General features: G+C 36.0%; 1 protein-coding gene and 1 pseudogene across 4 annotated transcripts in view; both read left to right on the forward strand.

The window, feature by feature from the left end:
- Positions 1 to 3,787: 3,787 nt before the first annotated feature.
- LOC124964939 (40S ribosomal protein S12-like) lies at positions 3,788 to 4,184 on the forward strand (annotated as a pseudogene).
- A 20,766-nt stretch (positions 4,185 to 24,950) lies between these two features.
- Positions 24,951 to 26,194, forward strand: part of LOC124964587 (COBW domain-containing protein 2) — a 39,434-nt gene continuing 38,190 nt past the window's right edge. For all 4 annotated transcript variants that reach the window (XM_047525062.1, XM_047525063.1, XM_047525065.1 and 1 more), the window contains exon 1: positions 24,951 to 25,180. In XM_047525062.1, the coding sequence (XP_047381018.1) occupies positions 25,027 to 25,180 (154 nt within the window). In that variant the 5' untranslated portion in view covers positions 24,951 to 25,026. The remainder of the gene's footprint in view (positions 25,181 to 26,194) is intronic.

Genomic DNA, 26,194 nt, shown 5'->3' on the forward strand with positions numbered 1-26,194 from the left:
AAAACCGTGCACATGTTTTTGCATGTTTATTATTATTTCCTTATAACAATTTCCCAGAAGTAGAATTTAATGAGGCCAAAAGTCATAAACTCCTGCCAAAAGTGTCTTAATCTAATCAGGAGGAAATAGTAGACAAACTTAACTTGAGGGACATTCTACTAAACAACTGCTTATATTCTTTTGAAAAATGTCATTATCAAGAGATACAAAGAAAGGCTGAGGAACAGATTGAAGGAGACTAAAGAGTCAGGACAATGAAAAGTAACCAGGGGTCCTAGAATGGATTTTGGATCAATAAAAAGTGCTGAAAAGTATTATTGGGACAATCAGAAAAATCTGTATACAATCAAATCTGCATTTATATTTCCCAAATGTGATACTTATACCATAACTACATAAGAGAATATCCTTATTCTTAGGAGCCACATGCTAAATTACTTAGGGTAAAAGAGGCAGCACTGTATAATTTTTTTTTTGTTTTTTGCTTTTAGATATAGAACACAGTAGAATGTATTTTGATATACTATGTGTACATGAGCACTATATAATTCTTATAACTTAGATGAGCAGCAATGATGATATTAATATTTTAATAATATTGACATTAAAATAAAACTAAATACAGTAATAATAAAATAATTAAAAATCGATGAATATAGATGAAAAGTGAGCAAAAGTTTGTGCTGTGTATGTTCACAAAATTGAAAGTTTAAGATGAAATTTTACAAACCTAATTTTGATCTTGGTTGATGTGTACCAATTTATAATCAATACTATAAGAGGTTTACTTCATAGCACCCTCATTAACAGTGAGCTTTGTCTTTTTTTCATTTTTGTAACTTTTTTTTTTTTTTTTCAGTGCTGGGGATTGAACCCAGGACCTTGTGCTTGCAAGGCAAGCACTCTACCAACTGAGTTATATCCTCAGCCCCATTTTTGCAACTTTAATAGCCTAAAAATATGTTTTATGTGTTTATTAGGTAAATTGAATATTTTTCATGTTATTTCACATGAAATAACTATGCTATGCATAGTTGTATTTTTTTATTGTGTCTTTATCTTTTCCCATTTGTCTCTTAGGGTCTTAGTGATTTTTCTTACTGATTCATGTTCACCTTTTAAGTAATGTTACCAGTCTGGGGTATCTATGATCTTATTAAATATCTTGAGCAATTTGGAGAAGAGGTTTGCAGAATCTTTAGAAATTTCACTTCCCCTAATGCCTGTCAATATTAGACCAAAGTTTGTATGAAGTCTTGAAATTTTTTTTGCCTATTTTAGTGTTACCCAATATTCTTCCAGACCATTTTATCCCAAACCAGGCCCCTGCATAGTACCTTAATAATTCAGGTATCATGACAGCACAGGGTACTTTCAAAAGAAGGAAAAGCCACATGGTGGTCTCTGGACAGACTTGCCTCTCAGTCCTTCCTGTTCCTTTACATATGACGACTGTGCAGGACCACGGGTCATCATCCCATTACACTATCCAACTGTGTGGTTTCTGTGACTCTTATAAAAATGTAGAGGTAGGTACTAGTACAAAGTAAGGGGTAGAATTTGGACATTAGATCCAGGAGGACATGACTGCCACATCCCCATACCTATGCCTCCACCCCTTAAGTGATGGTTAAGATTAAAGTTCTCAAACTTTGAAAGTCTCAGAAGTACCTGTAAAGTTAATAGCAAGCACGGAAGTCCAGCCTCCTTGAAATAGGCCAAGGCATAGACCCCTTTATGTCTGCCAAGTTTTCCAGTCTGTCTGTTATACGCCAAAGCTTGAGAACCATTGTTCTCAAAACCATTGAACCATCAAATAATTTGAAAATGTCCCCAAAAGTCTGATTAAAAATTTTATTGACTGAAATTCTAACTTGGATTTCTAAAAAGAGTTGGGAGGAACGATTTGTAAAAATAGTAGACAAAATGGGTAATTTGAGAGGTAGGGTACCCAAAATGGGGATAAGAATTCAGAAAGGAAAGGCAGAAGACCAAAATGGAGTTTTGGTACAGGCTGCATGCTATAGAAACTAAGGATTCTTGCTACAGAACCTAACAATAACATTGTTTAACAATAAACTTAAAAAAAAAAAAAGTGTGTTAATATAAATACCATGTAACCCCCGTGGCGAAAATATGAATGGTAGATGAAATTAAAACCCTTCTTTATTAGGTTTTCCCATGCCTCGTCAAAGAGCATGCAGCGTGTGTGTGTGGTGGTGGGGGTCATCTTTGCCTTTACAGTAAGGAAACTTGGGCAGATCCCATGACTTTTGTCTTAGGTAACAATCCTTATTGCAAACAAGTTTTAAAGTCTGAGACCAGAATATTTGGTTAAGGTACTCATCACAACTCCACCTTATCTGTAATGGCAAATCTTCCCCTATGGCAGGGGTGTGCTCCAGGCAGTCAGTGTACAATAGGAATGAAGAGGAAGAATGCACAGTTGGCTTCTCTGCACTTTGTGCCACTTCTCTTTTTGTCTCCCTCCTGGTACTGGCTGGCTTTCTGAGCCACTGAGACTGGAGGAACAGTAAGGAACAAAAAAAAAAAAAAAAAAAAAAAAAAAAAAAGAAAGAAAAGAAACTTCTTATGAAACTGACACTATTGTAAGTTGGCTTTGCACTTTCTATGTCTGGGTAATTTGAGAGGTAAGGTTCAAATTCATATTCAAAGCTGATTCTTTGTGGGGGGGAAATTTGTTTTTGTTTTTTTAAAGACTGTTTCCCTGAAGACTTGTATAGGTAATTTAAATTTAGCCTGGTTCATAAATTTCTATTCCTAGTGTTTAATTGTGGATAATTTACAAACCCTCTTCAGTTTCCAGTGGCTAGGGTTTCCTGCTCTCAAATCAACCCTACTGGACAGGACCCCCAATGAACCTTGGCTGCTTAGGATGCTTGTGAGCTGCTTCTGAGCCACTGAAAATATTCATAAACTCCTTGACCTGAGGATCCTACTTGATTTCAATGCAACCTCTACCCTGGTGCTCCAGGTTGTGTTAGCCTCCTTAGGCTGGAGTTGGGAAGGATCTTCTGAGCCTCTCAGCTGCAGGAAAAAGGTCACTTCAAGCTCTCTGAAAGGTGTCTGAGAAGCCTTGGAAGGAAGTGGTAGTCCTCCCTCATTTATCCCTTCCCCAACCCTGGCCACAAGCAGAAGTAGAAACTTGCCTTGGTAAAAGCCTCTGCAAAAATCTATGGGATCCAAGAGTCATGGAAATGGTTCTCAGAATTTCCATACAAGAAATTCTGAAATGGTGATTTGGTTTTGGATCATCATATTTTTAAAATTTGGTCATCCCAGTGAAACTAATATTTCAATATTCTCTATCTATAACTTTAGATAACTTGCCATTAAGCCATATTTAGTTAGAGAGGTCATAGTTTGGGGCATTCTGTCCTCTATGGGATTCTCTTGGAGAGAGAAACAGATTATTGGAAAATGATAGGCATTTCATGCTATATTTTAAAAATTATTTCATTATTAAAATTTTATTTAGTGTATAATATACATAGAGGCAAGTGCACAGTGATAAGTGTGTACTTGTCTTAATGAAATGAACAAAGCAAACACTCCTATGAAACAAGGATCCAAAGCAAGAAAGAGAACATACCAGAACATACCAGCTCCAGAAGCCCCATATGCCTTGTTAGTTCATTTTCTTCAAAGGTAATGAATATCCTGACTATTAAAACCATAAATAGATCTTTCCCTGCTGCCGCCGAGTCACGCAGAAGCAGGAGTCTCGGGTTAGTTCAAGATTCGGCTTCATACGTAACCCACGGCCATGACCGAGGAAGGCCTTGCTGCTGGAGGTGTAATAGACGTCAATACTGCCATACAAGAGGTGCTAAAGACCGCCCTCATTCACGATGGCCTTGCATGTGGAATTCACGAAGCTGCCAAAGCCTTAGACAAGTGCCAGGCCCATCTGTGTGTGCTTGCATCCAACTGTAATGAGCCTTTGTATGTCAACTTGTGGAGGCCCTTTGTGCTGGGCACCAAATCAACCTAATTCAGGTCGATGACATCAAGAAACTAGGAAAATGGGTAGGCCTTTGTAAAACTGACCGAGAGGGCAAACCCCAGAAGTGGTTGGTTGCAGTTGTGTAGTGGTTAAGGACTGTGGGAAAGAATCTCAGGCCAAGGATGTCATCAAAGAGTACTTCAAATGCAAGAAATGAGCAAATAAAGTATTCATTCACATTCCTTAAAAAAAAAACCAAAAAACATAAACAACTTTCTCTTCTTTCAAGTTTTATGTAAGTGGAATCTTTTCTGTCCATTACACTCATGAAATTTAACCAATAGTTTTTCCCCTACTTGGAGAACATTCTTTCTCATTATTGTGTGACCATGGTATGAACATAGCTGGACAATTAATATTCAGTCAGTGGGTCTCTTCTATCAAGTGTCACTCAAAGGCTTCCTTCTATATGAGGACACTCAACTCACTCTAAAGACTTGCATTGGTTGTCAAGATAAAGCAGTTGAACACTTTTCAATTAGAAAAAAATCTATATACCAAGTTGAGTACTTTCAGGAGAAGTGTTTATTTCTTCCCACTCATCCTATTTTATTCCATCAATCTGCTCTTATAATTTGGCTAACTTGGAGTCATAGAATGTTTGAAGTGGAGAGAACCACATCTTTTGAGAAATTGTGCATAAATTCTGCTAACAGTTGCATGAATCTCTATTTCCTTGGGAATTGTTATGAGAAGTTTTATCACATAGGCTGAAGAAAAATTGCAGCAGATCCATTTACAGTAATAACTGGGGATCCTAAATACTTTTTTGAATATTTCTTGCATTGTATTTTATGTGGTGAATTTTTTCCAATTAAAATGTAAGTTTTCAAAGCAGGAAAGAATTTCATCTGAGAATAAGACAACTTCAGCATATATTTAATAAAATTCACATTTTAAAATTTTGCTATGAAATTTGTTATTTGAAAAACTTGTCAGCATTTGCTTCATGAATTAATACCCACCCTTCAGTTTAAAATGTGAGTGTTAAAATAGTGTCAATACTTTGAATAATAAAAGAAAAGCACTAAAGACTTTTCTTATGAAATCCTATTAGACAAGTGCTCAAAATCACATTATTTTAAATGAAAAGATATTTTAATTCAAACAGAGATTTATGTATAATTTCATTCATTCAAAAATATTTGTGAGCACTGGCTAAGCACCAGGCATTATAGTAGGCAATAGACATGTCACATGATTAAAAGGAATATTGCCACAGTCCTCAGAAGTCTATAGTCTAGTGTCATTAAGGAATAGATAAGATAACAGAACATTTATATATAGAGTATGGTTTTTTTTTATTGTAAACAAATGGGATACATGTTGTTTCTCTGTTTGTACATGGCGTAAAGGCATACCATTTGTGTAATCATAAATTTACATAGGGTAATGTTTGTAGAGTATGGTTTTGATAGGGCAAAAAAAGATTCTTTATGTGCTATAGGAACAAATGGAAAGCACCCAATGGGAGATCATAGAATATTCCCCTCCCCCAAATAATATCTAAGGTTGATAAGAAGGTAGCCAGGCTCAGGTTAGAAGGGAAAGTGATATAGACATTTGCAAAGGCTCTGAAGCAACTGGATGCCATTGACTGGAATAGTAAATTTAGTATAGGAAACTGCATTGAAAAAGAAGGGACTATAATTAAATGAGCTGGGGACAGGAAAATGAACGCTCATAAAATCTGGAAAGAAGTCACCATTAAGACAGCACAGTGGAGAGGAAAGGGGTTGGGAGACAGGGTGGTTTGGATGGAAACCCTAGCCTCAGCACTAATATGTGAGTGAAATTGAACAAGTCCTTTAACTTTACAGAGTCTCAGCTTCCCGTGTGTAAAACAGGAACAAAAACATGGATACTATTGGATTACAGGAAGGATTAAATAGGATAAATGCATATAAAATTGCCTAGCCTGGTGCCTAGCGCATACTGAACACTCGAAAATTGGAGACTTTTTTTAATTTCAAAAGAAAAACAGCTGTAAAGTCAAGATCATTAGTACCTTGCAAGTAGGATGAATTTTTGTAAGATCCCTTTAACTGTAGTCAAAGCTACTAGTAGTTAGCGTTTCCTTTTCAGTTGACAGGTGAGCAATAAAAGTGAATAAAGTTGCAATTCCTCAGATGAAAGAACAAGTCATAGTTGTAATTTCTGTTCCCTGGACTCAGTTGTTGATTGGATACACCAAGTGTGGGCATAGCCAGTGCCAGATTAAAAGCAGGCCTGCTTGTTTCCAAACATACCTGAGCCAGTTTTAGCTCCCTTGTAAAATACAAAATAGATTTTCTAAGTAAAGATGATTGATTAAATATAAGCCTGTATTTTCATTCCTAAGCCCTGGTAAAACGATAGCGAAGGGGTTGTTTTTTAAGGCAAAACTCCTCAATGATGATGAGATTAGAAAGGAAGATGAGAACAATACGATTTTGGAATTTATAAGTCATATAGATGAAGAGGTGAAATTTAATAAACCCGACAAAGTTGATTACTAAACTTGTCCTGGAGAAAGCTGGTAAGTTCCTGATTGCATCATAGACCTCATGAAAGGCTTAGGAATGTCAAGTGCCTCTGGAAAAGGGGATAAAGGTCAGGTTAAAAACAGGGGGAGTGAGTTATAAGTCTGTTTAAAAAGTACTTTCTACCCATAGTTATTTTTAAGTTTATTTCTTGAGGATGTACATGATAGTGAGGTTCACTGTGGTGTACAAGGGAGAAAAGATCAATTGAAGGAAGGGAGCAGGGTTTGGGAATAGGGAAGGGGAAGGAGAGGTACCGGGGTCAGAATTAGAATAAGATGTATTCTGTACTTGTATAATTATGTCAAAATGGATTCTACTTCCATGTATAATTAAAGAGAACCAATTAAAAAAAAAAAAAGAAGTACTTAGATGATCCCCAGCAGGGAAAAAATGGTTAGAACCCCAGATTTTCTCTGTAATCCTACATAACCAGAAAACAGCCCCTCCCCTAACCTGGTAGAGGAAGGGGAAGGTAAAAAAAAAAAAGGAAGATTACTTTGTGAGGAATACTTAGCACTTCTGGGGATGGTGTTCAGTGATATAAGTGGGGAGAGTTCAGTGGACACTTATGGAAATATTTATAACCCAATAAAATCCCAAGTCTTTTACCTCCGTTCTAAGCCCAGATGCTAGAGATTAGAAATTCATCTCTGGGGTATCTAACCATTGGCAAAGGAAAGACATGAAGCTACTGATGTCAAGACTTCTCCAATTAAATCGCCCAGCCAGGTGACCCCAACAGAAGTTTTACCAGTGGAATCAGAACTTCCAAGAAGTTTTTTTAGTACCTCACTCCTAAATTTGAGTGGACAGCCAAAGATTATCAGATAATTAAGGAAAAACCTGACATGAAAGATACAGACCAAAACAAGCAAAGCAATTTGGGAGTAACCAAGAGTATCATGGGAGAAGAAAACGATTGCTAATTCTCCACAGAGGGGTCAAAGGAGATATGGCACCCAGGAAACAGTAAAAGTTATTTTAAAAAGGAACATTCCTTAAGTGTAAGGAACAAAAAGAGGGAAAGTTTTAAAAATGAATGAACAATTCAAAGACAGTTTGGGTGATAAATTTGAACCAATATCCCAAAGTGCAGAGGAAAAGACAAAGAGATGTAGAGAAGAGTTAGCAAAAGAGAAAATTAGAGGACCAGACTCTAAAGGTCAACATCTGTACAAGAGAAGTTTCACAAAGAGCAACAGGGAGAATGGAAGAGAGGAAATTGTCAATAAAGCAATTCAAGAAAACCCAAGGACATGAGTTTGCAGACTGTGAGGGTCTATTGAATGGCCAGATAATGGATGGAATTAGACCCAAGGCATCTAATTGTGCAATTTCAAATCACTGGCTAATTAGTTTGCTGGGATTGCCATAACAAAATACCACAGGCTAGGTGGCTGAAACAATAGAAGTTTATTTTCTTACAGTTTTGGAGTCTAGAAATTCAAGATCAGGGTATCAGCAGATCTGGTTTCTTCTCTGTCCTTGGCTTTCAAATGGTTGCTCGCTCGCTGTGTCTTTACATAGTCTTCCCTTGGTCAATGCTGTATATGCCTTAATCTCTTTCTCTAAGAAGAACCCCAGTCATTTGGATTAAGGCCTGCCCATAGGACTTTACCTCAATTACTTCTTTAAAGGCTTTGTCTTCAAACACAATCATATTCTGAGATACTATGGGTTAGGGTTTCAACATGTGAATTTTGAAGCATGCAATTCAGCTCATAAAAACTGGGAACAAAGTGAGAAACCTAAAAGTTTCTGCAATAGGTCAGGAGATAATTAAAAATTTTTAATACTTATTAGAAATCAAAGCTTATGCCTTTGACTTTATTGAGAGAAAGAATTTTATTTGAATGATTTTTATAAATCAACTGAAGATCTAAGACAACTGGTTAATTCAGGTCCTACTAATATATAGGACATACAAAATTTAAGTTCAGTCTGATACCAATGAATGACTCACCATTTCTCTTGACTTCCAGGCTGGTCAGGATACTGTGTCTAACAATGTATTAGAAATGAAATCTCATTCTTAAGTTGTTCATGTGCATATGAACAAGAGTCAAAAGTCAAGCAAGTAATTCATGGGAAAAAAAGCTGTTTGTCTGTAATCAAAGACAGAAAGCAGCTCTGTAGTTATCTAAGACCTGAGATGGAGAGGAGATCCATAGTAAACAGACACAAAGGAACTTTTTGGGACAATGGAAGTGTTCTAAAACTGAATTGTGGTTACTGTTGCACAACTTCATAATTGTATTAAGACATTGAATTGTACACTTAAGATGGGTACTAGGTAAATTATGTCTCAATAAATCTGTACTTTTATTTAAATTAAATTAAATTAAATTATTGCAGTACTGAGGATTAAATCTCAGGGTGCTCTACCACTGATCTGCATCCTCTTTTTAAATTCTGAGAGATGGTCTCGCTGAATTGTCCAGAATGGCCTTGAACTTGCAATCCTCTTGCTCAGCCTCCCAAGTCACTGGAATTAGAGTTGTCTGCCAGTGCACCCAAATAAAGTTGTAATTAAAAAAAAAAGAATGGATAATAAAATTAGTGGACTAAGATATGATTTTTTAAAAAACCCAGAGAGCTTTGGATGCAGCTCATTGGCAGAGCACTTGTCTAGCATGTATAAGGTTCTGGGTTCCATCCCCAGTACCACAAAAAAAGAGAGAGAAAGAAAAAAAAAAAAAAAAAAGCAAACTACTTTCATAACTTCAAAGTATCTCCCATTAAGAACTTATTAACTACACTGGAGAAACAGTACCTTTGTGATAAGGACACCTGATAGATGCTCCTTTAACCATGTGAACAAAGTTAACATGTATGGTATTCATGTAGGTAAATATGATGTACTTACTAAAGTCATGCAGAGAGAAAGGTAAGACATTAGTTTGTGGCATCCCTACTACAAATGTGTAGCATAAATCTAATCATGAGAAAACGTAAGATGAACCCAAGTTGAGGGACAGTCTACAAATTACTGACCAGAATGTTAAGGGAAGTCAGGCATGGTGGAGTGTGCCTCTAGTTCCAACTACTTAAGAGCAAAGGCAGGGGCAGGAGGATCTTTTGAGCCCGGGAGTTTTAAGTTTGAGACCAGCCACAACACACAGATAGCACAGATAGACCCTGCCGGAGGGGAGAAAAAAAAAAGAAAAAGAAGGAAGGAAGAAGGAAGAAAAAGACAAACTGAGTAATGTCCCTGATTAAAGTAGAATGAAATGTAACAATTAAATGTGACTTCCTGGGTTGTTTCTTGTTCCAGAAATGAGACTTTGGTGAGACAACTGGCCAAGTTAGGATAAGGTCTACAGATTAAGTAATGGTGTCATATGAATGTTAATTTCCTATTTTTGATAACAGTACAATGATTGTGAGACATTTACACATTGGGGAAGAAGGGTGAAGAGTATATGAGAAACTCTGTATTATTTTTTTATCTTTTCTCACTTGAAACAGTTTTTTAAAAATATAAAGAGGCTGTGCTGTCCAGGCCCAGCCTGCCCACCAGGATATCCAGAGCTGCTGAGTCCCCACATGGACTCAGCACTGTGCCCCGTGCTTCAGTTCCCCATTTACCAACATGTGGGGACATCTCTGCCCACCATCATGGATTATCGCATCCCAGAAACCACCATCTTTAGTTGGGGCAGTTTCCATCCTGGGACATCACACTATCAAGTACCTTTTGTGCCTCTGGCTACTGAAGACTGGGAGGTTTGAATGGTATATTACAGTTTTGTTGTAGGTTTTTATTTAATTTTATTATTATTATTCCTATTTTTCTATTTTTCTTTTATCTGTTTCCTTGGAGTCTCTTTCTCCCTTTTCTCAACCAACTTCTTTTGATTCTGCTTTCACTCTTCCTATGATCTAGTACCTCTATATACTCATTTCTTATCTCATTAACATTACATCCTATACCTCTCCCATCCTCTTGGTCCACCATTAAAAACTGTAGACCTTATTGCAAACTTATTGTTTATGCTATAGATAATAATCAAACTCCTCATCTCTGTTTATTATGACAATACTGTTAACATCTTAATAGGGGCTATTTGGTTTAAGGCTGCATATTGTTTGTATTGTGTGCTGCCAATATTGATCTCCCCTTTAAAGGTGAGGTAATGGAAACATGCAGGGACATTATAAACCTATGGGGGGGCTGTAATACCTTGAATCCTCACTGCTAGAGGGGAAGATACACAAACAGCATGAAAAAAGAAGGAAAGATAGCACCCCAACAAACCAAGGTGCTATATTAATAGAATCCATTGACAGCATGGTAGAAGAAATGTCAGAAAAGGAGTTCAGAATGTACATGATTAAAATGATCCATGAAGTAAAAGATGATATAAGAGAGCAAATGCAGGCAATGAACAGTTAAAAGAGCAAATGCAGGAAACAAGAGCATTTCAATAGCGATGGAGATTTTGAAAGAAAACAAACAAACAGAAATCCTTGAAATGAAGGAAACAATAAACCAAATTAAAAATTCATTAGAAAGCATCACCAACAGACTAGATCACTTGGAAGTCAGAACCTCAGACAATGAAGACAAAGTATTTAATCTTTAAAATACAGTTGGCCACACAGAGAAGATGGTAAGAAATCATGAACAGAACCTCCAGAAATTATGGAATAACATGAAAAGACCAAATTTAAGAATTATTGGGATGGAGGAAGGCACAGAGATACAAACCAAAGGAATGAACAAATCTATTCATTGAAATAATATCAGAAAATTTCCCAAATCTGAAGAATGAAATGGAAAATCAAACACAAGAGGCATACAGGACACCAAATGCACAAAATTACAAAGAGCCACACAAAGGCACATTATAATGAAAATGCTTAACATACAAAAGAAAGAGAGAATCTTATAGGCCAGGAGAGAAAAGTATCAGATTACATATGGGGGAAACCAACACGGATATCAGCAGTTTTATCGGCCCCGGCCCTGAAAGTGAGGAGGGCCTGAAACAACATATTTCAAGCTCTGAAAGAACATGGATGTCAACCAAGAATCTTATACCCAGAAAAACTAACCTTCAGATTTGATGATGAAATAAAATCCTTCCATGATAAACAAAAGTTAAAAGAATTTACAAATAGAAAGCCAGCACTACAGAACATTCTCAGCAAAATATTTCACAAGGAGGAAATGAAAAACAACAATGTAAGTTAGCAAAGAGAGGAACTACCCTGAAGGAAAAGCCAATCAAAGAGGAAACCAAGTCAAGTTGAAAACCAGAAATAGTTAAAATGACCGGGTATGCAAATCATATTTCAATAATAACCCTGTATGTTAATGTCCTAAACTCACTAATCAAAAGACAAGGACTGGCAAATTGGATTTAATAAAAAGACCCAACAATACACTACCTTCAAGAGACTCATCTCATAAAAAAGACCTCCACAGACTGAAGGTGAAAGGATGGGAAAATACATACCATGTACACAGACTAAGTAAAAAAGCAGAGGTTTCCATTCTCATATGAGATAAAGTGGACTTCAAGCCAAAATTATTCAGAAGGGATAAGGAAGGAACCATATCAATAAGATATAACAATCTTAAATATTTATGCCCCAAATAATGGAGCATCTATGTACATCAAACAAATCTTTCTCAATTTCAGGAATCAAATAGACCACAGTACAATAATACTGAGGGACTTTGACACACCTCTCTCACCACTGGATACGTCTTCCAAACAAAAACTGAACAAAGAAACCATAGAACTCAATAACACAATCAATAATTTAGACTTAACAGACATATATATAGAATATTTCTTTCATCAACAAGTGAATACACTTTCTTCTCAGCAGCATGTGGAACCTTCTCAAAAATAGGTCATATGATATGCCACAAAGTAACTCTTAGCAAATACAAAAAAATAGAGATATTACCTTATATTCTATCAGATCATAATGGAATGAAATTAGAAATCAATGATAAAATAAAAAATAGAAATTACTCCAACACCTGGAGACTAAATAATACACTATTGAATGATGCATGGATAGCAGAAGACATCAGGGAGGAGATAAAAATTCTTAGAGATAAACTAGAACAACAATACAACATATAAAAATCTCTGGGACACTATGAAAGCAGTACTAAGAGTGCATTCAACAAATGAGTAAAAAGTCAACAAATAAATGACCTAACATTACATCTCAAAGGCCTAGAAAAAGAAGAACAAATCAACACCAAAAGTAGCATAAAACAGGAAATAATTAAAAAGAGAGCTGAAATCAATGAAATTGAAACAAAAGAAACAATTCAAAAAATTGGCAAAACAAAAAGTTTCTTCTTTGAAAACATAGACAAAATTGATGAACCTTTAGCCACACTAATGAAAAGAAGAAATTAATATTGTAAAAATGGCCATACTAACAAAAGCACTATATAGATTCAATGCAATTCCAATTAAAATCCCAATGATGTGCCTCATAGAAATAGAGAAAGCAATCATGATATTCATTTGGAAGAATGAGAGACCCAGAATAGCTAAAGCAATCCTTAGCAGGAAGAGTGAAGCAGCAGGCATCACAATACCAGAACTTAAACTATACTACAGAGCAGTAGTAACAAAAACAGCATGGTATTGGCACCAAAATAGACAGGGAGACCAATGGCACAGAATAAAGGACACAGAGACAAACCCACATAAATACAGTTTTCTCATACTAGACCAAGGTGCCAAAAACATACAATAGAGAAAAGATAACCTCTTCCACAGATGGGGTTGGGAAAACTGGAAATTCATATACAGTAAAATGAAATTAAACCTCTGTCTCTCACCCTGCACAAAACTCAACTCAAAATGAATCAAGGACCTAGCAATTAGACCAGAGACCCTGCACCAACTAGAAGAAAAAGTAGGCCAAAAATCTTCATCATGTTAGCTTAGGATCAGACTTCCTTAACAAGACTTTCAAAGTACAAGAAATAAAAACAATAATCAATAAATGGGATAGATTCAAACTAAAAAGTTTTTCTCAGCAAAGGAAACAATCAATAATGTGAGGAGAAAGCCTACAGAGTAGGAGAAAATCTTTACCACATGCACTTCAGATAGAGCACAAATCTCCAGAATTTATAAAGAACTCAAAAAACTTTACACCAAAAATACAAATAACCCACTCAACACATGGACTAAGGAACTGAGCAGACACTTCACAGAAGAAGATCTACCGGCAATCAATATATGAAAAAGTGTTCAGCATCTCTAGTAATTAGAGAAATGCAAATCAAAACTACCCCAAGATTCCATCTCACCCCAATTAGAATGGCAATTATCAAGAACACAAGCAACAATAGGTGTTGGCAAGAATGTGGGGAAAAAGGAACACCCATACATGGCTGGTTGGATTGCAAATTGGTGTAGCCACTCTGGAAAACAGTATGGAGATTCCTTAGAAATCTTGGAATGAAACCACCATTTGACAAGTTATCCCACTCCTTGGCCTATACACAAAGGAATTCAAATCAGCATACTACAGTGATGAGGCCACATCAATGTTTGTAACCGCTCAATTCACAATAGATAGATTGTGGGAGAAACATAGATGCCCTTCAATAGATGAATGGATAAAGAAACTGTGGTATATATACACAATGGAATATTACTCAGCCATAAGGAAGAATAAAATTATGGCATTTGCAGGTAAATGGATGGAGTTGGAGAATATCATGCTAAGTGAGATAAGCCAACCCCAAAAAACCAAAGGTTGAATGTTTTCTCTGATAAGTGGATGATGATATATAGTAAGGTGGGGAGAGCAGGGGTAAGAGAAGAATGGAGGAACATTGAATTGTGTAGAAGGAAAGGAGGGGTGGTGAGGGGGCAGGGAGAAGGAAAGATAATGGAATGAGACAAACATCATTACCCTATGTACATGTATGATTACATGAATGGTGTGACTCTACATTGTATACAACTGGAGAAATAAAAAAATTATACCCCATTGGTATATAATAAATCAAACAGTAAAATAAAACTTAAAAAATTAAATAAAAAATTTATAAAGAAACGTTCCATTTTGAAAAATGGCAATGAGCCAAAATTGAGAAATTAATGGTAATGTGATGACCAAATTTCACCAATTGCTCAGAAAACAATTTACAAAATAAGTGGTCATAGAGAATTTGTTAAATGAAGTAATAAATATAAATATTATTGCATTAACCATTTTCCCTTTTCTTTTCCTTCCTTCCAAATGGAACCATGCCATATATATTTGTCTGTCTTTTTCTACTTAAAATTATATCATTTTATCTTTTTAATGACTCACTTTTTAAATCAAAACTTAAAAAATTTTGTGGTGTCTTTCTCTGTCTCCGTCTGTCTCCTCTCTCTCTCTCTCCTCACTCTTTTTCTCTCTCTCTCTTTCTTCTGGGGATCAAACCCAAGACCTCATGCATGCTAGGCAAGTGCTCTACCATTGAGCTGCACACCCAGGCTAAATCTTAAAGTTCAATTCAGCTTTGCTTAATATTAAAACAGAGATTTTAGGTCAAATAATATTTCATGTAAATTTTGGAAACAAAAAATCTTATTGACCCAAGAGTTTTTAGATTTTTAAGTGCTATTCTGGTTTTTATTCTTCTTGGAAACAATAATGGAATGAGTGTTCATTCTGGTGACTTCAGAAGTACTACAAGAAAAGAGAACCAGCCTGGTAGACTGAAGGTTCAGGTGAGCTCTGTTGCTGTTATGATGTGTTTATCGCATGCATACTTTATTTCTGTTATAATACATAAATTACTTTTCTGTTTAATATTTGCTGAGAAAGAATAAGTAGTGATCTAGGTAAGTCAACTATTAACTTCACAGTTTTTTTAAAATCTTCCAGGAATGCAATAACTTTAACTTTAGATCATAAAACTTATCAAACATGTTTGTTAAGGAAACTGAAACTCTTTATTTAATCTATAGAATATTAATATCACAGGAAATTAAATTTGTTCATTTAAATTGTAGATGAACTTTTCCCATTTGTAATCAGGAATCCACTTTCTTTTTTCGTAGGTTCTTTTTTAAAAATTAAGTTTATATATATATATATATATATATATATATATATATATTCTTTACTTTTATACATAGGTAATATATATTTTTTTACCTTTATTTTATTTATTTTTATGTGATGCTGAGGATTGAAGCCAGTGCCTCATGCATGTGAGGCAAGCACTCCACCGCTGAGCCACAGGCCCAGCCATGCATGGGTTCTTTTATTACTCAGAAGGCTCCAGACTGGGGGAAAAGCTCAGTGATAGAGCATGTGCTTAGTGTGCTCGAAGTCCTGAGATCTGGTTTCAGTCCCCAGAATCAAAAAATCAGAATGCTTAATTCAGGCTCCTGTGGTCCAAATTTTTCTTGAAGGCTATTCAAGATAAGGTGCTTCTAACAGTTTCATATTTAAATACAATGCACAACCTTGCTCTCCCATAGTAGTCTAATGAAAGCCAAACCCATTTAGCTAGTCCCCTATAATTGAATAGCTAGAATGTTTCTTGCATTTTCCCTTTAAAACAATATGGGAATATCATAAATGTCTGCATACACACACAGGCAGGACAAATTACTAACAGTAGAATTCTAAGTTAAAAGGTATAGGCAATTAATATTTTAATACACACTTAAAAATTTGCCATTTATAAAAGAGATGCTGATATGTATTTTGTTTATTTAAAATTTTTGCATTTTATATGCCTTTATAACCAGTAATAATACAAAGATGTATTTTTTTTGAAAAGGTAGCATCTTTTTCTTCTTCCATTGTTCCTAATACCTCTTCTACTTCTTTGAGTTCCATATCCTTCAACGCATATTGCTTCCACATACATCCACCCGTGTACACATTCATTCACATAAGTATATACCTATACAAATACAGGCATTTAAATTAGTTTTTCTTAATATGGAATCCTACATTATAAGCAAATTGCTTTTTTCATTTTACACCATTTATTATTGCTACTCTACAAATCAGTATATATATAGACATATCTCTCTGTAACTCATAATTTTCTGCATACATATATTTGTATCCATGAAACTTTAAATAGAATTGTATCATAAATGCATTTATATTTTTGTATTTTATACATGTAATCTGTAAAGTCATTTTTTTAAGTGAGGAAAACTAAACTTCTTTTATTAATCAGAATGCTTTAGGGTATAAATACCATTTCTACCTATATTTTGAACTCCTTAGTGAGGAAATAAGTGTGCCCAAGTTGAATTTTCTACTTTTGTTATCATCGATATCTTGTGTGCTTTAGAACATTTCATAAACAAAAATATTAAAGAAGAGTTGTTATGATGCAAAAATACAGAATAATACTGTCTACTGTTACCAATAGTGTTATCTAGAACTTTGAATAGCTAAGCTAAAATCTTAAACAAAAACCACTAAAATCAAAGTGCAATATGTAGACTCAGAAATGAATTTTAATCCATGTATTGTTTACTAATGCCCAAAGCTCACTAACAAAAATTAGATTATGAAATCTACATATGTAGATTTATGAATAGCAACACATAATCCAAACTTATAAAATAAATACAGTATGTGCATTGAATCGCATTAAATAATTATAAACAACCAAGAACAGTTAAGAAAAATCAACATTAAAATTAATTGAAGTAATTAATTTAAACCTTAATATTTTTACAACTAAATTAATATTAAACTAGTTTAACAGGAAATATTAGTACCCTAAAATAACAAGTTGGAGTAGGAGTATAGACTATAATTAAATGTACAAGTTATAGCTAATCAGAATGTTTTTTCTTATTTCTTGAGAATCTATTGAATTTACCTTTGGAGTATTGGAGCCATGCCTAATTAATCTTCAAGCACCTTTCAAAGACATGATGAAATAGAATCTATCTTTATTATAGAATATCAAAAAGTGATTGAAAAATAAATGATGTAGGTCTAACTCTGAGAAGAAACAATTATCAGTGTATATTGTCAAGTAAAGAAAGAAAGTTTCAGGGCTGGGGAGATAGCTCAGTCGGTAGAGTGCTTGCCTTGAAAGCACAAGGCCCTGGGTTCGATCCCCAGCACCAAAAAAAAAAAAAGAAAGTTTCAGAACGAAGCCTATGTATGTTCCTATTTGTATTAAAAACAAAAGTTACACATGTATACAAATACATAGAGAATATTTAACATGGCTGTGGAAAAGATATGGACCAAAAATTCAAAACCCAGATCCAGTCCATTAAATTGCTCCCAATGTTTATATATTATCAGTGAAAGGAAGAGAGACTGAGGCAGTGAAAGAGACACCAGGTTTTTACCCTGTTTCTGTAGCATTTGAACTTTCTATAATTGCAATACATTCAGGTACCATTTATATTATTTTAAAAAGAACTAACCAAATAAAACCCTATATTGTTTAAAATTAGTTGCAAACTAACTAACTTAACATTAAATCTGAACAACATGCAAGTTCATTTTCCTCTTCTTTTCATGAAGTCCTCAACATTCTGGCTGCTTCCAGTTTCCAGTTCCACCTCCTCCAGAACGTAGCTCTTGTCTTCAGTAACCAAGATGTGCTTCCGCTGTCACTCCTTCTTTGGCAGTGGGACCAAAAAAGAACTGAGGTAAGATGCTGGGTTCCATGAAACTGCCACATGACACTTCTGCATATATCCCATTAGCCAGGACTTCCTTACATGGCCATGTCTAGCTGCAGAGTGGCCCGGGAAACATAATCTTCACCTCTGGAGGCCATGCGCTTAGCTTTAAAACCAGGGTTCTGCTATTTTAAAGAAGGGAGGGATAGATAATGGAGTCCTTAATTTAGGGCTTCTCAAATTATTATAGATGAAAATAGATTTACCTTGTAGGAGGAGTAAGTTTGCCAAAAGATGTTAACTTGAAGGTAGTTTCCCTAAAGAAAGATGATGTGATTGGGGTGGAGAGAAAAAAATTGGTTGGGCAGCTTGAAAATATATGCTTTTGTGTATTTCGAACAACATGCACTGAGAACGAGGGCAGAAAGGACATGTTAAATAAGAAGAAAGGAAGTAAAGCAATCTAAGGACAGAATGCATAGATCTTTCCCCATAAGTGAAATTTTCGTGACACTTATGGTCTGAATGAGTTCCAAATTCATATGCTGAAAATTAATCACCGTTGTGATAATATTAGAAGAGATGAGATCTTTAGGAGGTGATTAAGTCATCAGACTAAGCCCTCATGGATGGGATTAATTATCTCCTAAAAGAGGTTTAAGGAGCAGGTGCAATAGAGCATGCCTATAAGCCCAGCAAATGGGGAAGTTGAGGCAGGATCAACTTTGTGAGCCCCTAAGCAACGTTGATAGAACCTGTCTCAAAATAAAATTTAAAAGGACTGTGCAGGTAGCTCAATGGTAAAGCAACCCTGGATTTAATCCCCAGTACAAAAAAAAAAAAAAAAGTATAATGGAGCTGTTTGGGCTTGTGGCTTTTCTGTGTCTCTGACACGTGAGGACACATTTGTTTTCTCTGAAGGACACAGCCTTCAAGGCACCATCTTGGTAACAGAGATCAGGTCCTCATCAGACATTAAACCTGCTAAAGCTTTGATCTTGGACTTCACAGTTATAAGAACTGTGAGAAATAATGTTCTCTTACTTATAAATTACCCAGTCTCAGGTATTTTGTTACAGTAGCATATAGAGACTGAAAGTGATGACTTGAGAGAGCTATAGGACTCAAAAGACACTGGTCTTGAAGTGGGGAAGACTTGACTTCACCAATAGCACAGTAATTTATTTAATTGCAGTGAATAGTCTTTAAGGGAATTTTAGGGACTAGAAAGAGGAAGAAAGAATGGAGGTGTTTCATTTGTTTTTGTGTTTTATTTACATTTAAGAAATCATGAACAGGTGCCTGTGGGTTTTTGTATACTTCTCTAAAACTATAAAAATGAAAAAGTGAAACCTAAAGCCACAACTGGCAGTTTTAAATTTCTGTTGGCACCAGAAGAGGATATTGTTCAGACTGTCTCCTAAACTATTACAACATATATCATTGCATAACATTTTTTGTTTTGCTCAATCCATCCTCCTTCCTGGAGTATATTTTAGAGACAATTGTGCACTAGTGACTCAAGTAGGTTAGCCTGCAGGCTTCAAATAGTTTTTTTTTTTTACTTTTAATTTTGTAGAAAGTTGATTAATGAGTGCCTATACCATAAGGTAACACTTATTAATTGCATGGTTTAGCCACCAAAGAAAATGGATTCAAATAATATTACTGGCACCCTTTGAAATGAAAGTCAAACCCCTCTAAAAACAGTGAAATGTACATATTTCATCTGTCAGCCACCTCCAATATTCTGGAGAGGAAATATTGTTTCATGTCCTTACAGTGGTTGTATAATTTAACAGAGGACTCTATGGGGCTTGAATATTGATATTTTTCCTTAAATAAAACAATCACAAGAATAAAAAGCATTAGTCTCTGACCTTTCAGATAAGTTCCCAACATGTTCATGAAAGCTTAAGGAAAATATCAAATAAAATGACAGATATTAAGTGTTTTTAAAGTATTTATTTATTTGCCCAAGCTGGATAAGAGGAACTGGGTTAATCTTAAAACCCTTGACTTCCTTTTTTCTAAACCAGTAGCTATTGCTGGCCTCTAGTGTGTTTTCGCCTTTGCAGGAAATTGCAACAAAAAAAAAAAAGAGAAAAAAACCAAACCATACCAAAGCAAGTTGGCATTATTTTTAGCTTTCCTCTAATTTAGATATAGTTACAGTCCTTACTTTTTCTCATGGCAGCTTAACATAACTGTTCAAGGAAGAAACTTGAAGCAATGGGGAGTAGTAGGGGATTATGCCCAAGTTCATATGTCAGGGTTATTGTCACAAAGCTGAACTGCTGGATTCTGGACAGCTTGAGAGCTCATCTGCTCTGCTCTGCCCGGTCTCTCCCTGGCCATCTTTGGTCTCTCCCAGGGTGGTACCAGTGTCCTTGGAGGAATAGTTCAAGCCTCTCAGCTGCTGGCCCTCCTCTGAATATTACTAGTACTATGGTAATTGTTGTACCTAACACCTTGAGTGCAAAGGATTGTTGCAAATGTGAATATTTTACAAACTGAGATAAAAATAGTGAGGAAGACCTACTTTTGTGAAATTTTAATTTTGTTGAAGAAAGCATTATATAATATAAGCTTACACTGGGAATTGGCGATCTAGGCCTACCACATTTCCTTCCTTCCTTCCTTCCTCCCCCTCTCCCTCCCTCCTTTCTTTCCTCCCTCCCTCCCTTCCTTTCTTTCCTCCTTTGCAGTCTGCAAACTAAGAATGGTTTCAACCTTCTTAATAGGTTGAAAAAATTCAAAGAAGACTATTATTTTGTGACATGAAAATTGTAATGAAATTCAAATTTTAAACTTTGTAGGAATTTGTTTTCTCTCTTATTATATAAGCACCTATACAAAGTCCTCACATTTGCTTTTTGGCCTATAAAGCCTAAAATGTTTGCTAGCGGGTACTACAGAAAAAGAGTACAGATCCCTAAGTTAGAATAGCTTGGAATTCAGTGTCAGGTAAGCTGAATTGAGGCAAGGGCTGCCATTTACTGATTGAATGACCTTGATCAAGCTATTTTAATTCTGAGGCCCAGTTTCCTCACTTATAAAATAGGCACACAACTAGGTGTAGTGGCACACATATGTAAAGCCAGTTCTTTGATTGGCTGAGGCAGGAGGATGGCAAGTTCAAGGCCAGCCTGGGCAACTTAAAATAAGAAGTTTTGTTAATGTAGCTCAGTGATATAGCACTGCCTGGCATTCATGAACCCCTGAGTTCAAGCTCCAGTACTGTTAAGGTAAAGGAAGGGGCATATAAATCATGTTTCCCTCAAAGACTTAAATGAAATTATCCATTTAATGTGGATTTAATATAATGCTTATCATGTAGTAAGGGTTCAACACATAATAATTGTTATTTTATCATAAATTCAATGATAATAAGCAAAATTACAAAACTAAATGAGAATGAAATTTTAAGCTGTAATAGGTTCCTATAATACTTAGGAATTATTTTCTTATTTTCAAAGATTAAACATTTTTATGGTTTCATATTTATTGTACAGAATAGCAGATTTCATTGTGACATATTTGTACATGTACATAACATAATCTGATTCATTTATTTCTTTTCCCAGTACTTCCCCTTGCCGTCCTCCCTCCCTCCCCATGACCTCCTTCCCGTACCCTACTGGTCTCTTATTTTCATGAGGTTGCTTTTTCCCTTTATCATCCCGCCCCCCTCTGTCTTCCACAATGAGAGAACACATAATGACTCTTGACTTCCTGAGTCTGACTTATTTCACTTAGCAGGATGTTCTCAAGTTGCATCCATTTTCCTGCAAATGACATAATTTCGTTCTTCTTTATGGCTGCATAAAACTGCATTGTGTGTATATATACCACATTTTTCATCCGTTGATAGACACCTAAGCTGGTTCCATAACTTGGCTATTGTGAATTGTGCTGCTTTAACCATGAGTATGCGTGTATCTCTAAAGTATGCTGTCTTTAAATCTTTTGGAAAAATACTGAAGAATGGTATACCTGAATCATATGGTAGTTCCGGTTTTAGGTTTTGAAACTCCATAATGATTTCCATAGGGTTTGTACTAATTCACATTCCCAACAGCAATGTATAAGGGTTCAAAAGGCATTTTGAAGTAAACAGTGACAAAGGCTCCCTGGGAATAGATAAAATTGGTAAATGTTATGTTATGATAGAAGTAAACAAACAAGAGTCAGATCCAGATATTCAGAGAGACCTGAGATTATAAATTACATTTCTGAATTAATCAAAACCCTGGTTTTTTTGAGAGGGTGGGTACCAGGGATTGAACCCAAGAGTACTCAACCACTGAGCCACATCCTCAGCCTTTTAAATATTTTATTTAGGGTCTCCCTAAGTTGCTAAGTGCCTTGCTTAGTTGCTGAGGCTGACTTTGAACTCTTGATTCTCCTGCCTCAGCCTCTTGAGCTGTTGGGATTACAAGTGTGCACCATCATGCCCATCTGACTTTTAAAGATACATGCTTGCTGAATTCTGTCCAGTTAGTAGAATCAGAAAAGAAAATGGCATTACTCCACAGAATTTATGGACAATTATTTTGCTGAAGAGGAATACGGAAACAGACTAAAGGAAAGTTTTCATTAAACTGTAATCTTTATATTCATACTTAAGGTCAGGACTAGAAACTACTGAAGTCAGCACTTCTCTATGAAGCATACTGTAACTGGATGCACAGATGAAACTTTAATGAAAAAAATAATAATACTTTGATAAAGTCACAGATGATATAATTCATCAATTTAACATGTGCCATTCTATTTTGAGGATATTCCCAGACTTTTGTTACTATCACCACAACTGATTTTAGAACATTTTAGAAAAACATGGTACTCATTCATAGTCACTCCCTACCTGCTACATCCTGGAAACACTAATTTACTTTCTGTCTCTCTAGATTGGCCTATTCTGGACATTGTATATAAATGGAATCATATGTGGTCTTTCGCAAAATGGCTTTTTTCACTTAGCATAATGTTTTAGAGATTCATTCATGTTGTGGCAGGTGTTAAGAAAATTAAAAAGAAAATTTTTGATAAAACTAAAAAATGTCAAGTTGACAAGGTCTGTATCAGTGCTTTCTTCCTGCTTATTGACAGATAATTTTCCATTGGATATTTTACATTTTGTTTGCCCATCGGCAGATAAACATTTTGGATACATTTAATTTTTGATCAATATATAAAATTCCTTTTGCTCTGAGTGAGACTCCATACTGTTATAGCCATGCTGTAACATAACTAAGCTGTCTTCATAAGGCCCTGGTTGCTGTTAGTGAGGGATAAGTGATATTAGTAAAACATTCAGCCAGAGCCATGTAAGGGAATCTGCAAGAACTTACTTGAAAGATATGTAAAAAGAGCGGGTTGGGCTGTAATACCTTCCTTTCAGGTGGCAATGCAGTGCAGGAATGTCACCATATGAATATGGCAATGCCTGTAGGTGCAATGCTAGTTCCTCTTTTGATCTGTCAAAAAATCCAATATTCCATAGCATTTCTGAAATCAAAATTTTGTGACTATTTTGTTGAGGCTTAAGATTATCTCTTGTGGTTGTCCACTTCAGCTTCTTTAAAGTGTATGTGTTAATTCCATGTGTTAGCCTAATTCTTCCAATGCTAATTCGTGATTACATTATCAGAGGTGGCAAAGCATTCAACTTCTGACTTTTTAGGCTGAGTGTATGTGAGTATAAGATCCTTGAATTCCTGGGACCCTCTCCCTTAGCTGTGTTCTGCAATAGCTGTGTTACACCAAACAGTAGTTTGAAGAAAGAAGAAATCAAACATTTATTTGGTATGAGAATAATTGTAAAAAATATGGCTTTTGCATCAAATAGATTTTATGACTAACTTGACCATGTAACCTCTCTGTAACTTAAGTATAAAAGTGGGATAAAAACACTACATAGGGTTTTTCAAAGAACTGAATAGTGTCCAAATATTAAAATGCACTCAACCTTGTAAGTAGCCAAGGAAATGTAAATGAAGACTACAATGAAGTATTATTTTGTATTCAACTGGTAAAAAATTATTATCTGCTAATGCTGACATTTAGTTCAATGAAGTCTTTAAAACATTGTTGGGGGAAATGTATGAATCTGTACAAACATTTTGAAAACATAATGGTGCCTTTTCTTGTAAAGTGTAATATTTGTATAACTAAGATCCAGCAATTCTACTTTTACAAACACTTTAAAGGGAAAGCTGAGCACCTACACACCAGGAAAAATGTTCATAGCTGCCTAGGAGCAAAACCTGAAAACAAATGACAGGAAATGAATAAATAACTGTACAGTCATATAATAAAATATAACAGTAGTGGAGTTGAAAATATAGCAAAGTCCAGGGCATTATATGTTATGTGGTACTCTTTATGAAACTGAAAAACAAGCAAAATCAAACAACACATTGTCAAAAGAAAATTAAAAAGAAAATTTTGATGAAACTAAAAACTGTCAAGTTAACAAGGTCTATATTCTGTGCGGACGCTTTAGGTCAGGCCGCCCACCCCAAGTTCCAACCCGTCAGGTTTCATCCCTAACAACAGCCAGTAGCACTAAGGTTGCAGGAGGGAGAACTGCAACAGGGCTACAGAACAGGGCTGCTTCGCGCAGCCTCGCTCGGCTTCAGAGAGCACGACCAGGGGGCGTGTCCGGCACCCTGGGGGCACGGCTTGGGTGAACAGACCGTCAGTCTTTGCCCAGGTAGTGGGGCGGGGTCGAGGAACTACGCGGCGCGGGATGATGACGCCAGACCCGGGCCTCGCGTGGCATACGCGGAGTACGCGGCTGCGGTTCGGCGTCTTGGTCTCAGCTTTTGAGCTGTGAGGCTTGGGATAGGCCAGGATGTTACAGACTGTTGGAGCTCAGAATGAGGAAGAGGAGCAGGCGGAGGAGGACTGTCCTGAATTGGTTCCCATTGAGACGAAGCAGAGAGAGGATGAGGAGAAGCCTAGCCCCGGCGCCAAGATCCCAGTCACAATTATCACCGGGTATTTAGGTAATTAAGCATCCCGGTCCGAAAATGCCAGGAACTCTCGGATTTTGGAGGCTGCTGGGGCCTCCTGGTCAAGAGGAAGTGTGTTTGCGGTAGGGGCTGGGCCGCTTGATCCCCTTATGGATTGCCTCTCCAGTTGTCAAGTGAGATTGAAAGACTCGCTTTTTGAAACAGGGCTTTGAATTCTGGATTCACCCCTTAATTATCCTTGTGACCTCTAACAAGTCATCTTACCTCCCACTCATCTACCTCACTCAAAAATGGAAATAATATCGGTCACCAGTCTGAGCTTGTTTTCTCATCTGCAAAATGAGACAGGAAACACCCATCCTAAAAGTATGTTGCCATTAAAGGATGCCATGTCTATACAATGCCCGACACTTGTGGGACATTCCTTGGTGTATTGTACTTACCCTGGAGCCAAACTCCTCCAGCCATTAGGGAAAAGTACTTCTGTCCCAAACCTTTTTATTGAGGTTTGTTTGCAAAGCACTGTGGGAGAAAGATTAAGAATAAAATCTTTGCCTTCCAAGACTTTCTCAAACTGAGAAAGTTCATGATTTTACAGGGACTTTGAAACCACAGGTTTGTGAACATAGTGCCATTTCCTGAAGGGCGGTCTGTGCCCTTATTCTTCACGGAAATGTTTGAGAAATGCTGTTTCGAAACCCTACAGTTAAATAGGAGGGCTAGAGTAAATACATGACTATATTTAAAATGTGAAAACAGTTAAGAGATGTAAAGAAAGTGATACTGTTTCAGGGAAATTATAACATTCCTAGACGGTGCTAGAGACTAATGGGGACTTCATACTGCGGGCCTTTTACATAAAAATAAGAAATCACTGATGTTTCCTTTTTTTCTTTATAGATTTTAAGTTTATTCTCATTTTTACTCAGAACTGATTTTTATTAAAGAATGAATTTTTGGTACTTCCCTACTATTATTCAGAGGTGACACTACTAAGAAGTTGAACAAATTCCTTGTTCACAACCATATATATAAACTTGCCTCCCT

This window comes from Sciurus carolinensis, chromosome 14 (assembly GCF_902686445.1).
Source record: "Sciurus carolinensis chromosome 14, mSciCar1.2, whole genome shotgun sequence".
Lineage (NCBI taxonomy): Eukaryota > Metazoa > Chordata > Mammalia > Rodentia > Sciuridae > Sciurus > Sciurus carolinensis.